The sequence below is a fragment of the Buteo buteo genome, chromosome 11 (assembly GCF_964188355.1).
Source record: "Buteo buteo chromosome 11, bButBut1.hap1.1, whole genome shotgun sequence".
Taxonomy (NCBI): Eukaryota; Metazoa; Chordata; class Aves; order Accipitriformes; family Accipitridae; genus Buteo; species Buteo buteo.
In genome coordinates this window covers 40,477,320-40,491,424 of record NC_134181.1, presented here as the reverse complement: position 1 = coordinate 40,491,424, position 14,105 = coordinate 40,477,320, and the positions used below count along the sequence as shown (strand labels likewise).

At 45.0% G+C, this 14,105-nt stretch overlaps 1 protein-coding gene across 3 annotated transcripts; it reads left to right on the top strand.

Annotated features, from left to right (window-relative positions):
* The first annotated feature begins 984 nt into the window (after positions 1-984).
* On the top strand, positions 985-10,897 carry PRKAB1 (protein kinase AMP-activated non-catalytic subunit beta 1). 3 transcript variants are annotated; one of them, XM_075041818.1, is made up of 8 exons: positions 985-1,266; positions 2,896-3,070; positions 3,956-4,122; positions 5,918-6,011; positions 7,035-7,149; positions 8,431-8,564; positions 9,080-9,148; positions 9,231-10,897. In XM_075041818.1, the coding sequence occupies exons 1-8, from the start codon at positions 1,067-1,069 to the stop codon at positions 9,306-9,308; spliced, it is 1,032 nt and encodes a 343-aa protein (XP_074897919.1). In that variant the 5' UTR covers positions 985-1,066; the 3' UTR covers positions 9,309-10,897. The 3 variants fall into 3 exon arrangements, with proteins under 3 accessions (XP_074897919.1, XP_074897920.1, XP_074897921.1); XM_075041819.1 differs by lacking the exon at positions 985-1,266 and adding an exon at positions 1,491-1,588; XM_075041820.1 differs by lacking the exon at positions 985-1,266 and adding an exon at positions 1,613-1,746.
* The last annotated feature ends 3,208 nt before the right edge of the window (positions 10,898-14,105 follow it).

The window sequence follows — 14,105 nt, the reverse complement described above, 5'->3', positions numbered from 1 at the left end:
CTGTGTCCGTTGCCTCTGTCCTGTCCGCAGGCCAGTAACTCCCGAAGGTTTTGGCATGTAGCACACCATGGATGGATGGTTCATCACCGTGTGGGGAGGAACCGTCACATTTTAATACTAGAACTTTGAATAATGCTTGGACCTCCCACAGACTAGTTCCCACAGCCTTGTGAGCTATTAGCACTCCTTATCCTGCAGTTTATTGCCTATCTGTGGTTCTCAGAAGTAACAAAAACCATTGCAAAGAACTGAGGATGGGCCCCAAAGTGAAGGTACTTCTGGCTGGCTGTTGTGCAGATCATCACAATGGTCCTACTAGGCAAGTGGTGGACACGACATGGTAGCATGTGTCTCCAGCCTACGCCGCAGACAGTTCTGCAGACATAACCAGCACACGCAGAGGCATGTGCATTGGTGCTGGCCAAAAAAGAACTGGGGAGAAGAAAACAATCGGGTTTGGAGACAAAGAATTCAAGAGTGCTAAGCTGTGTGAAATATCAAAATAACAGCAGCTGCATTTTATAGCAGGGTAACTGTTCTGCAGGGGCTGGGGAAGAGCTGCCCACACACATTCCCCTCACACCCCCTCTGGCAGGCTGTCCTGTGCCGAGGTATTCTACCCATGAAAGACAAACTAGGAGCAGCTGTTCTTCAAAACATACTGTGGGAGCCAGCCATGCACTCGCCATTAGGCACGGTGAATCTGTCTATCCTGGCAGAATTCTTCCCACAACATGACAGCATGCCACAAGGATACACTTCGATTTGGTAGGAATCCTTTTGTCTGTTTGCAGGTTGCTTTGACTGGTTAAGGAAAAACCAACCATTTCCTTGTAAAGAGAACTGCCGACCCAGGAACCTGCAATCCTCCCAACTTCATGCCTGTTAGAAAAGTGGAAGAAAGACAGCAACAGCTGATGAAGAGCAAAGGGTAAAATGAGATAGTGTAATTGGAAATGCTTAGAGAAATATGCTAGAGAAATATACGAGTGTAATTTAATTTGGGAAACACTTATCAGTTGAGGACTTAAATTTCCACCTCTGCTTCCTCAGAGGAAAGAGAGCCATGTGCTGGTGGTTTCACAGCCTGCTTCGACCACCCAATGGTCAGCATCCACTCAGCCGGCTCTTGCTCCCGTTTCACGAAGAGGGGAAATGCATTTATTGCCTAGCTCCCGCGCCCCCGTGCTCACTCATCTGCAACTCTCCTGCAGATCCAAAACCTCCTTGCGGTGATGATTTGGAGAAAACGGCTCCGAGAGGCAGGTAAAGAGCCACCACGCTTCCCCCCTGACCTCGTACCTAAGGCACCAGTTGAGCCGTCATATTCAGCGGGTATGGGATAGCCCTGGCGGGACAGTCAGCACCGCGCCTGGCCTCAGCGGCCCGACGGACCCGGGAGCGGCCGGTGACGGCTCCGGGCTGCTGCAGGCCCCGCGGGCCGCCTGCCTGGGGCCGGGGTCGGCGCCGGAACCTGCGCGCCGGGCTCGGGTTCTTCCCCGGGGCGGCAGCGCGGGCACACGGCCGGACGGAAGCGGAAGCGCCGGGGCGGCGGTGGAGGGACGGCGGTGGGCTCGGAAGGTGGGAGGTGGGTTCCCTCGGCCGGGCACGGCCGGCGGTGCCAGCCCCGGCGGCCTTTGTAACCGCCCTGCTGGGCGCTTGCGGGGGAACCGGGCCGGGGAGAGGTGGGTGGCGGCGGCGGTGAGTGCCCGGCTGCCCGCCTCGGGGCCTGAGGCGGCCCGGCAGGTACGGCACGGAGGTGTGTCTGCTGGTGAGACCCGGAGGGGCTGTGGGATTTCGCCGGGGCCTTCTCAGCAGTCCGTCTCGCAGAATCAGCGAGTCGCTGTTTAAAGCAGATACGGAATGGATGCGCAAAGCTGTTGAAATTTCACCTAGCTGTTTAACGTTTGCATTTATGCTTAATTTTTGTCGTTGAATTACCTGTTTAGTTGTTTATTTACTTAAGCCACGCGTGCCGAGACTGGTTTCAGGTTGTGACTGAGCTGAGATCTGTACAGTTGAATGTTGGGCAATGTCCGTAATCTGAGCTTACAGGGAACAGAACAATATCCCATACACGTACTTGTATCCTGCCGGGTGCTCTGCAACGGTCTGTTTGTACGGTTCCAGGGGCCTGTTTGTATGGGTCCAGATGGTCCCCTTGGCTGCCCCTAAGTTGCTGCTCTTTGCCTGTAAGTAGTCTTTCAGATAAGATATGGTATGTGCATCCAGTCTCATCCCTTCTGCCCCTGGATGTGGCCACATGGGCTGTGGAGCGGGCAGAAGTGTTGCGTTTCTTGGATAGCAGGCCCCTGCCTCTCCCAGAGAAAAGCAGAGACTGGAGGAAGTCGCCAGCAGAGCACCAGCAGGACTGTGCTGTTTCCGCTTCAGAGCCACAGCCGGCCCCCATAAGGATCCTCAGCAGGCTGCCACCTCAGCTAACTTTTTATTTCCTAGTGAAGTCACATTTCTAGTAGGCTGTTTTTGAAGCATTCTGACAGAAAGTTCTGCTGATGTTTCTGTTGATGTGGTAGAACATTATATGTGTGGGTATTCAGAAGAGAGAAGAACAAGCACTTAGCTTGGGAAGACAGAATACCAGTGTGCTGCAGTGACAGATACCACCTTGGTCAACTTTTAGAGTGGCTGAGTCTTGCAGAGATGCTAGGATATTGAACTGTAGCACATTATCAAGAGTAGCTAAAAGTTGTCATTTAGTGTCTTTGTTCTGAGTATGTTGTAATTTTAAGATGCTAGTATTTGGGGTTACTCAAGTTTCTTAGACTCTTCAACTCAGAAACAGAGCCCAGGTCTACTGATAAGCCTGCTTTCCTGCCTACTGGCATTCTGGCTTCAAAAGTATGTGTGCTAATCTGTCTTTTCCTGCTCTTTTAGGCCATTAAAAATGGGGAACACAAGCAGCGAGCGAGCTGGACTGGAGCGTCATGGCCATAAGGCATCCCGAGGTGACAACTCAGGAGGAGCCATCAGTACAAAAGAGGGTGATAGACCAAAAATTCTAATGGACAGTCCTGAAGATGCAGACTTGTTCCATTCAGAGGAAATGAAGGTATTACTGGTTTGTTCTTGTCTTCTAATTTTGCTAGCTTGGGAATGCTGTCCCGTTGTGGTGCTCTTAACATCCTTCAGTAGTTCTGTCACTGAGTTTACACACAAAACTGACTATCTCCCTTGTTTCCCACGCTAAGGAGAGGTATTGCATTGGTGTTCAAGCAGATGTAATGAGCATAATGTCATGGTTTGCAGCAAGAATTAGCTGTGGAAAAACTAAAATGTAGCTGGCTCAAAGCTCTTCCCCAGTTCTAGGTACAGTGCCTCAGCTTCCCACAGATCCTTAATGCTCTTGCAGTCACCAGTGATGTTTTACCTGTCTGTTATTTTCCATATTAAAAGATCAGTTAACTGGATTTTTGCTCAGTAGTAGATGGATTGTTAGAAATGCCTTGCTGTGTATCGTGTTTCCTAAGAATATCTAACAGAAAATTACTCTTAGATTTTGACTGCTGGACAGAGCTGTTTCCTACAGACAATTCATAATCTTTCTGCCAACTACAAATTTTGTGCCTATGGTATTTGTGCTTAAGTGTATTTCTTCTTAATTATTTTTCTCCCTCTTCTTTTATCTGTGTATTTTAAAAGCTCTTGTGAGCTCAAGTCATTTCTTTTTAGCCTAATTTAGGCTGGAGGGCAGGGGATTATTTTGCCTTCCACTCTTTCTGCAAATTTGGAAGGCTTTGACATCTTTGCAGAATTTGTGCAAATGAATTTGTGAACAGTATCTAGAAATGCCGTTTCTAATCTCCATCTGACAAAAACTACTTGTAGACTTGTACCTTAAAGAATCGTGCCTGAGCGCAAAAATGCCGTCAGTAAAATGCAGGTTGTCTAAGTCTGCCAGGAAAGAATCCTTTTGATTAAGACATTGTGCTTGTAGGCTCCATTGGAGAAAGAAGAATTCCTAGCTTGGCAACAAGATCTGGAAGTGAATGATAAAACTCCCACTCAAGCTCGACCAACAGTCTTTCGCTGGACTGGAGGAGGGAAAGAAGTTTATTTATCTGGGTCCTTCAACAACTGGAGTAAAATTCCTCTGACAAGGAGGTAATAAACTGCTGCTGCTGTATCGGTGATATTCCCCATGGGCTGGGAATGCTTAGTGCAGTGAGAAAGGTGGTCAGTTGATAGATTGGTATCGTGCTTGGATTTACTACTGTCCTGCTTCTCTTCTCAAGCTCTTGACGAGAGTCTGACTTTTTGATTCTTGGATGGCACAGGATGAAAGTTGAGCTGTGTGTCAATTTTGGAGTGATTTGTTCACTAGGCACCATGCATGAATGACCTGAAACAATCCTTGTTGTGCAGTCTGCTACCTGGGGTGGAGTTGGGGTATGTAAGGTGAAGTTGGTTTTGAGCATAGTGTCTTTGATGGCACATGTACTTTCTTGCCATATCATTGGCTTTTGCCCAGCTCAAAGGGTCCAGATTCTCCTTAGGAAACTGAACCTGCGATACCTGCTGGTAAACTACATGAACGAGAGAACAAATCTGTGTTAAAGTACCAAGTGCTTTTTCCTTCCAGAGAGCTCTGGAGCTCTGCTTAATTCAGTACCTGAATAAGTATTTTATTTAAACCAATGTTTTCTCAAAAAGTTAAAACTTAATGGGTGGTGGAGAGTCTGAATTTATCTGTTGATCTGAGACCTGTTGTCTGTCAATGATGACATATTCATGAAAGATTCGTCTCCTGCTAATTTCTGGTGTTTCTTATCTCAGTGAGTGACTACCTGCATTGCCATTGTTGCAGAAGTGTCTTAATTTCTTAGGAGACTTGAGGGAGGAGCATAGTGGCCTGATAAAATGGTATGGGAGGATTGTTCTGTGCATGAACAATGTGAAATAAATTATCAAGACAGGAGCTGGAAAAAAGGCCAGTGGAACACCAGTATTACCGTCATACTCTTAAGTAGAAAGCCAGGGAGACGGGAAATGGTGAAATGAATCTGGAAGAAGGACAAAAATGTCTCTTTACCAAAAAAAAAAAAAGAAAAAAAAAAAAAGAAAAAAAAAAGACAGGTTTGCCTCTTGTCAGATTAGGTATTCTGGGAAAGGAGATATTTGGACCTCCTTAGAGGCTAGATAAAATCATGTTACTGAATCAAATATGCTCAGGCAGAAGAGTTCGTTATTCCAAACTAAAATTTCAAATCCAGCTTTGTGGTGGTATGCTTGTGCTCCTTATCTGAGAAGAAGAAGTAAAGAGAGCTACTGGCATTGTGTGGCCTGTTTGAATTGTTCACATAGCATCAACTGTTTCTCAGCTTCTTTGAGATGCTGGTAAAGACTTCTGAAGAATCAGGAAGTTCACAGCACAGGAGTATCAAAATTACAAAGCAGCAGCTATTCAGACCCAAAGTAACTCAGAAGTATTGAGTTGCTGCTTTCATCTTCTAGTCATTGTTTATTTATTTCATAGGCATTTGTGAAATGCAATTTATGATGGCAAATACTGAAAGGCAAGGAAATACAAGTAAGCTGATCTTGTTCCATCAACAGGAGTATCGCAGATAAAATAAGGTCTCGTGTACTAACAAGTAATGTGAAGATGTGCAGATGACTTTACAAAAGCTCAGTGCCAATTACTTGATGCCAGGAATGTGGATACTAATTTTGAATGTGTAGGGGCTTACTGTCACAGAGGAAATTATCATTAACATTAACCTTAATTTGATTCTTTACCTTTAGATTGCCTCAGAGATTCTCTTAAATGTGGCACTGCCTTTTTAAGTTTTTGCATGTTAAGGAGGCTTGTATTCTGTGTTACAGTGTTTGTCACAGTTTATAGATCGATGTACTTTTCAGAATATTTCAGGGCTGATTTGTTTGTCTTAAATTCCAGCCACAATAACTTTGTGGCAATTCTGGACCTGCCAGAAGGAGAGCACCAATACAAGTTCTTTGTGGATGGGCAGTGGACGCATGATCCTTCAGAGGTATTGTTTTCTTTGATTCTCTGTATTTATTCATTGAGGCATTGGAAGATGAGAAACTGGCTGGTTTTTCTACCAATAGCTGGCCTTTTCAGAGAGAAGGTATTGGTTAACAACAGAAACTGACTGTTTAAGCTGGTGATAAAGATATTTCTGCTCCCAGCTGGCCTAGGTGGCAGCATCAGACTGACAGTCTCAAAGGACAGGAGATTTTTGTAACAAATGGGTCACAAGATCTCTTGGGTATTGGTTTATAAGATATGGTGAGCTTTTCTTGTCTAGTGCCAAACTGTCTTTTAAAGCACTGTAGCATTGCTGACAGCCCAAATCTCTCTGTGCTGTACTTGCTATTTGTGCCAGAATGTTCTTATTGCTGCTCTGGATCTTTTCATAGTCCAGTAATTGTGCCAAAATCTACCAGGTCTTTTCATCCTCCTCTGCTATAAAATGAGCTTTAACCTTAGTCTGCCTAGCAATCCCTACCTGCCTCAGAACTAATCATTCACAGCTGCTGATTCCAGTCGTCTTGTCTTGGCAAACCTTGCAGAACCTCATGGAATTCACCTTGCAGTAAATTTAGCTCTTTGAAACCTCTGCTTCGGTCTCCAGTCTTAGCTTTGGTAGTAACCAGCAATACCAAGCGTACTCATGTCCTACATCAGGCCATGCGGATCTCAGCCTGGCTCTGAAGCCTCTGTAGAAGCTAGAAGTAAAGGTTAGCTCCTTGTGTCGTCACTGTTAACTTTAGCCCAAACCTGATCCTAGCCTTATGTATAGCTCAGGAATTTATTGAGTGCTGCGGACCTAGCAGGTTCAACTGACATGCATCCCCCTCAGTCCTAAATCCTGTACTTGCTCTTAAACTAACACTAACTGAGCAATAGTGAGCTCTTTTCATATGTGGTACTAGCATATTTTAAAAGCAATATATCTCATTCTTGGTAATGCTGATTGTGTAGTTTTGAGAATCTGATAGTCCTGCAAGCTTTTTTATTCTGACTTTTGTATCATCTTGTTTCTTCCCAGCCAGTAGTAACCAGCCAGCTAGGTACCGTCAACAATATCATACAGGTGAAGAAAACTGACTTTGAAGTATTTGATGCTTTGATGGTGGACTCCCAGAAATGTTCAGACATGTCTGGTATGAGCTTACTGGTAATTTTATATTACACTTTTTAGAGGTGTTAAAAATTCCATCTTCCTTTTCATCTGGAGTTAAACTCCCATATAGATTAATCTACACGTTTGTCAGGCCCTGTGGACGTGTGCAGGAGTCACAAGTGCACAAAGGAATAATGTGGAATGCATAAAGGAGGAAGCCTCTGACAGAGCAACACAGGTTACTGTAGATCTGATTAGGAGGAAGTCATGGGCGCTTAATAGCTGTTTGTTTGCCTGTGCGATGTCAAATGGCTGGTTTGGGCGCACTCAGTGGTGGATCAGTCTCTACCTTACAAGCCAATGTTGACAGCCTACGCTGCTCCTAATACAGTCTTTCTCTGCTAAGGAGATGGGTTGAGGAGGTCAGAAGTTGCACATTAAGAGGTAGAATTTAGATGCATCTTAGTGCTAATACAGGCTCAGGAATATGTCATATCCTCTCAGCTTAGTATAAATGATCTGAATCTTAGAATAGTACAAAAATTACATTTTTGCCTCAAGTTTTATATTCTAGTGTAACAGAAGAGAGGTAAGATTTAGCTTGAGTCATCTCTGAGGTCAGCCTTGCCACCTGTTCTTTATAGACCTTTGTAGGGATGGGGACCATGGTTGAAATAGTACCTTAAATCCTCCTTCAGAAGACCTTTCCTTTGAATCTGAGGCAGAAGGTGTGTTTGGTTGGTTTTTGCTCTATGCTGCTTTCCCCTGGAGAAAGCCTTTTTGGAGAAAGGGTGTGATTTGTGAGACTTGGATGCTGCAAGAAGCCAGGAGGAGATTCTAGTAAATGCTTCCCCACCACAAGATATAACAACTTTTCATTATATTGCTTTACACTCTGAAGAGCCCTTTCTATTACCCTGTCCCTGTATGGGATTAATACATGCTTTTTACATGTGTGTACCATGTTTTTAGCGCTTCCCTTGGAGGTAACATTGTAGAGCAATGTTTACCATTAAGTGTTTGCTGGAGAAGTGCTGGGCAGTGAAGTTCTGGAGTGCAGTAGGGCCCTTGGCCTCCCACATCTTCACAGCTAGTCTCAAGTCAGACAGACTTTGGACATCTTAAATCACTTCTTGGGCAGTGACTGATCCTCTGGCACTGCATCAGCTGCTGCAGTTCTTGTACTACATGCCATTGATTTCTTTTGGCCACATGTTTTTGGATGTGAAAAGCGACTTAGAGTAGTGGTAAAAAGGTACCTATAAAGAGCAGATACTCTTACAGACTATTTAAGAATAAATATTTAACATCTCTCTGGCAGAGTTGTCAAGTTCACCTCCAGGACCATACCACCAGGAGCCCTATGTTTGTAAGGCAGAGGAGCGCTTTAAATCACCACCTATTCTTCCCCCCCACCTGTTGCAGGTCATCCTGAATAAGGACACAGGCATTTCTGTGAGTACATCATTAGTTTGTTTTGCTGAATAATGGCCTTGAGGTTATGAACAGATGGGGAAAAACCTGGGTACAGACAGGGGACAGGCAAGGAAAAACCTTAGTATAGTTGCCATGTTCATAAATTCCTTATTGTATACGTCCAGGTGGATCCATCAGAAGTAAATTTATTTTTCTACTTGACTCTCTTCAAAACTGAAAAGAAAACTAGATTGCTGGTTTACTCCCAGAAACCCTAATCTTCCCACTGCAACACTATTAAAATGTCAGAAGCACATAAGAAATAATTGAGGTCTGTTTTATGGTTGCAGTGAGGATGCAGAGGGTTTCACCCTGGAGGGATCTTGGATTGCTCTGAAACTTTGTCTACGTTTGTTGATGAACTCGGTGTAAGAAGCGGTGTGATGTATTTGAGGATATGGCTAGTTACAGATGGTGTTTATCACTCATCAGCTGTGATGAGTAAACTGTGAGTTCCATTATTTTCACACTGTCTTGCTTTCTCTTTTTTCCAGTGCGATCCTGCTCTGCTCCCTGAACCCAACCATGTCATGCTGAACCACCTCTACGCACTTTCTATCAAGGTGAGAGACCAGGGCATGTTCTTCACACTTGCAGCTTTTAGATAACCATGTAATATGCTCACTTGTTTTCCATCTCCTGTAGGATGGAGTGATGGTGCTTAGTGCTACGCATCGTTACAAGAAGAAATATGTGACTACTTTGCTGTACAAGCCAATATGACCATCACAGTAGTTTGTGACCAATTGTTCTGAGCTAGTGCAGTCTCGGGGGAAAAAAATTCTTCTCTTAACCAAATTTATTCCTGCTCTGTGCTGTAGCAAATGAACTCTGATTTCATATTGTTTCTGAGACTTCCAAGTTCTCCTATATTTGCCTTATTTTCCCAGTCCCACCTTGGAAGTTCTTGGAGATGGCAGCTTCATGATAACTAGACAGATGGCAAAGGTGTCAGTGCCCGTTGTCAGCTCAGTTAAAAAACCAGCAATTTAATTAGGCTGAAAAGTGTGAGGGCAGCAACAGATTAAAGACCTTTAGCAGTGAGGCAGACTGTAAGTAGTAAACAAGCCAGCCCAAAGTCTAGAAAGTTCAGGATTCTTGTGGAATCTTACTTGAGCTCAACACTCAGCAAAAGCAAGGCCATTACTGCTTTCATAACTCATCAAACACGCAATTATTTCAGTAGCAAGTTTCAAACTTGTATGGCTGAAATAAGTGTGAATATTGATGATCTTTTTGTAGCAGCCTTTGCTAGGCAAAATCAGCGACACGATCACCGACAAGTTCATTTTTATTTTACGGTAGACTGGAGTGCACTGTTTCTGCTGTGAATAGCTCTGTAGTTTTTCTCTTCATGAGAACTGAAATACAAGTTTTCCCCTGTGGAATTTTGGTAAAAAGACAATTGTTTTTAACGGCTGGATTTTTCTGTAAATCATAAATGTGTCTTGCAGTAATCTGCTTTTTGAAACCAGTTTCTCTTGCTGTCACTGATAAGGACTTCCTTAAGCTGGGATAGGTAGCCGTAAGGAAATCGATGTATTCAGTTTGGGGATTAGTTCTTCAGTAACAGCCTGAAGGTGACTGCGAGTCACCAGTCTCCCAGTGGCCAAACTTGCCCCTTGGTGTAAGCAGTTGCAGCACGCTGGATACAGCAGCAGTGCATCCTTCTGTGCCCAGGGCTGGAGCTGGGCCTCTGCTCCAGGTTGCAGCATTGACCACGGGTATAACATCCCTGGTGCTTCTGCAGCCAAGGCTGTGGGGATCTCTGCAACTTTTTATTCTGTTTATATTTTCTAAGTGATTATAGTAACACCAGGTTGCCTGTACTTGGTACTTGCAGCCTGTTTTATCCCAAAACAAATGCAACATTAATGCAAAACTGCCTGCCAGTGTGCCTCGGGCCTGCCCTGGAGGAACCAGCTCAGGAGGTGACCTGCTGGGTCCTTCCCTCTGTTTGTTTTTGGTGCCTGCGAGTGCCAGCGACTGTGCCAATGATAACCAGCCCCTGTCCGACTGTGGGGAAAGAGCACATTGCACAAATCGGTAAGGAGTCTGAGTGGGGACAAAAGCTGCAGCAGTCAGCGTTCAGTGGAACCAGCCACAGTGGAAGGGTGGTTTGCCATCCTCGGATCTGCTCACTAGCCTTGTTGCAATATCCTGAGTAGCCGAGTAGATCCGGGTCTAGTGCAATGGTTTTCTCTGAAAACTCTTTCTTCGTTCTGTGCTATGGATAGTATTTGGTATTCTGAAATGTGGAATTGCTTTTGTTTTCAGCCTCTTTAGAAACAAATAAAACATTTTCAAGAAAAGTGGGTGACTTGCTTGTTATTATCCTTCCCATCTTTGGTAACCTCAGCTTCCTTTAGTTGTTACTCTTTTATAACCTATGAGTGCCTGATTGCAGTTTTATGCCTTGGTGGATTGTGCAACTTTTCATTCATAGATGCAGCTTGAAACACCTTGTTTCCTTGCAGTTAATCGGTAAAGAAGATGAGGGAGGTGTTAGTGTGTATTTGTGATGTAAAGCTTACGGGAAGAACAATTGCGTAAAAGCTCCAGCAATCAGTTCCTTAGGGCTGAAAAGCTTGGGATTGGTCTTCAGCCTCCCGTTGGCTTCTCTCTGTTCCAGCCAGCCACTCTTCAAGCAGACGTTTTTCCCAAGCCTTTCTTCTTGACAGCGTGTGATTGCGGGTTGGATATGGTTTGTGGTGTCACAGGCAGGTGTATGGCGCTGGAGTAGGCTGTGCACCCTCTGTAATATTTATTGGCACCAGAAAATGCTGACTTACTTGTGAGGAGGTCAGGGAAGAGGCTGTGGGATCAGGGCTAGTAGCTGCAGAGCAGCGCATGCTGCAGGGAGGCCTGTGGGCTTTGCTGGGGCCTGGGGAGGTAGAGGTTTCTTTTAGCTTGAGCTGGTTGTGTCAGGGCAGTAAACAAAGGTGCATCAATAGCAGAGAAGGAAGAGCGGGTTGGAACAGTTCCAGTTAACTAATTCAACAGGATTGCCTTTTGTTGAAGTGTAAACTCACTCAGTCAAAACACCTGGATGTTCAAATGCAGAAGTATATGCTGGCAGATCAGTGGGTGACCACAGCCATTCTTTGTCAGTTCCCTGCCTGATGATGCTGTCATTAAATAATGGCCTCTCCTTCCGTAATGGCGGCAGCAAAGGCGCGCTAGTGCCCGATGTCTTGTAGCACAACGGAGCTGTTGCACGGAAGCGGAGTGTTGGGGTCTCTAGTGGCGGGCTCTGCTGTTGGCGTAATAGCAGTGGTCACGGTGCGTTTCCTGGTGAACTGGAGGAGGGCTGGCAGCCTGCAGCTGGAGGAGTGGTGGGCAAGGCTGCGCTCATGCCTTTGCTTGGTGGATACGGCGCAGCCAAGGGGCGTGCGCAGTGGGCTGGGAACGCTTGGCCGGGCACCGTGGGCCAAGGCACCGGCGGTAAGTGAGCGCTCTGGGATCTCGTGATGGGGCTGAGCTGGGCACTGCAGGATGCCAAATGCAGGTGACATGCTATGGAAGCAAACTCGGTGAAGGCGTTTGTGCAGAACGGAGTCTGTTTGGTAGACTAAGCATCAGCAGCGGAGAGGCAAGTGTTGGAAGGAATTTCTTCAGCTGCGTTCAAAGAAAAGTAGATGAGAGTGTATTGGCAGACAGAAGTCATGCAGTGAGTCCTCTTAAATGCTTTTACTGCCAGCAGGGAAATGATAGCACAAATTTCTCATTTGAATGACCTAGAATTTTTTTTTTTTTTTTTTTTTTTTTTTTTTTTTTTGCTAGAAGAAAAGAGGACCTTAGAGGTAGCTTAGTAAGTTTGGTTTGTTTGTTTTTTTCCTTCAGTTGCAAAACAAATTTTTCACAGGTCAAACACTAAAGCTGAAATGTTGCGAAATGGAGAACAGAAAGGAAGGTGAAAGTATGCAAGACTTAACAGTATTTATGGACTCTGTCTCATTAGGTCTTGCTAAGCTTTGTGGATTTTTTTTCCAATTACATATATGCATGACTCACTCCAGGCTTTTCATCAGTGCTGGTATGGTGGAACCACAGGACAGAACCAATTATTTTATAGAAAGGTTTTTTGTTTTTTGGTTGTTTTTTTTTTTTAAATTTGCAGGCTATAGCTGTGTCTCAGATGGTAGAGCACTTACTTGGTACCTGGTCTGCAGCCGGTGCTGCACCATTAGCTTTTGCAGCTCCAAAAAAGCTTTGCTTGTTTGCCTCGGAAACCAGGGCGAAGTGGCCCAGGCTTTGTGACCTGCAAGCAGCCCAGCACACCACCTGAGGGCTTGCAAGAGTAATCCTGCCGTAATCACCTCCACCTTCCTCTGCTCCTTTGGGTGAGTGAGCGCAGCTGCCCTCAGGCCCAAGGAGCTCTCCCAGACAGGGGCAGGGCAAGGTGACGGAGGTGTGGTGTTCCCCGGCACCTATGGCCTCAAGGAACATCTCCTGGGAGCCGCAGCCTTCCTCCAGGTAAGCTGCAGCAGCCCCCCAACTCCCTTTCTCTTCAGCAGGAGCATCTGCGGGAGGGCTGGCTCCTGCCAGGGCAGGGGGCTGATGAAGGAAGAGGTAGGCTGGTTAGTTTGTTTTTTTGCTGTGGGGTGGGTTTTGGGGTGTGTCAGGGGGTCTTTTGGGGGTTTTTTGCTAGGTTGTTTTCTGCTTGACAAGTGAATGAATTAGATTAATCACACTGTGTTCCCTTATTGTAATGGGATGAATCAGATCCCTCCAAAGGCAAAAGCTGGATCAAGAGTTGGATTTATTAGCTCACTTACATTCCCCACCCACAGCTCCCAGTCTGTGCTGTTATGTTTATTCTTGGCTGTTGCTAGGAGAGCTTTTTTTTTTTTTAAGGTAGATGCAGAGACTTTTGTTATAGTCATTTTTTGGGACTCTTGAGTAAGCCATTACGTTCTGTGTCTACAGCAGAAATAACAAGAGTTCCCTGCCCTCCCCGACCCCCTGAATTCCAGCACAGTGTGTGGTGGTCAAGCTGACCATGGATTTGTGCAGGGTTCTTGGTAATCAAAAGGCTCACTAAATAATTTTTTTTTTACTCCACCAGTTTCTGGATTATTTTAGTTTTGTTACAATTCTGATCATGCATCATAGGACTGCAACAATGAGCTTTAAATAAGTATTCTTTGTGCACAGTAAAATACAAATAAAGGAACATTTAACAAGTTAGCATTTCATCATATACATCAGATAGTAGGCACAATAGATAAATCAAGCAGCTTGGGTTTTATGTAGCGCATTTTCATGAAGAATGTCATGTAGACCAAAATGTAAGAGGAGCTATTAGTAACCCACCCCCACACCCTCCAACAAACCTTTTATTGGGGGTAAGGAGGTGGGTATGTGCACAGAACCAAAAACACTGAACAGTAGGAGGACAAATTAAGTTACTGTAGGCAGCAGTGTGAATATTAAAAACCTCTTCCTGTGAAAGAATACTTCAGACCCTGTAAAAACTGGTTCAGTTAAAAATAGATGTATTTACATTTAAGTCTGATC

What these genes read in the sequence shown, in the direction of transcription:
- PRKAB1 (XM_075041818.1), top strand. Translation starts at nt 1,067, where the DNA reads ATGTGCTGGTGGTTTCACAGCCTGCTTCGACCACCCAATGGTCAGCAT. An exon ending in AAAATTCCTCTGACAAGGAG is followed by an intron (nt 4,123 to 5,917) that starts GTAATAAACTGC and finishes CTTAAATTCCAG; the next exon opens with CCACAATAACTTTGTGGCAA. An exon ending in GAAATGTTCAGACATGTCTG is followed by an intron (nt 7,150 to 8,430) that starts GTATGAGCTTAC and finishes TCTCTCTGGCAG; the next exon opens with AGTTGTCAAGTTCACCTCCA.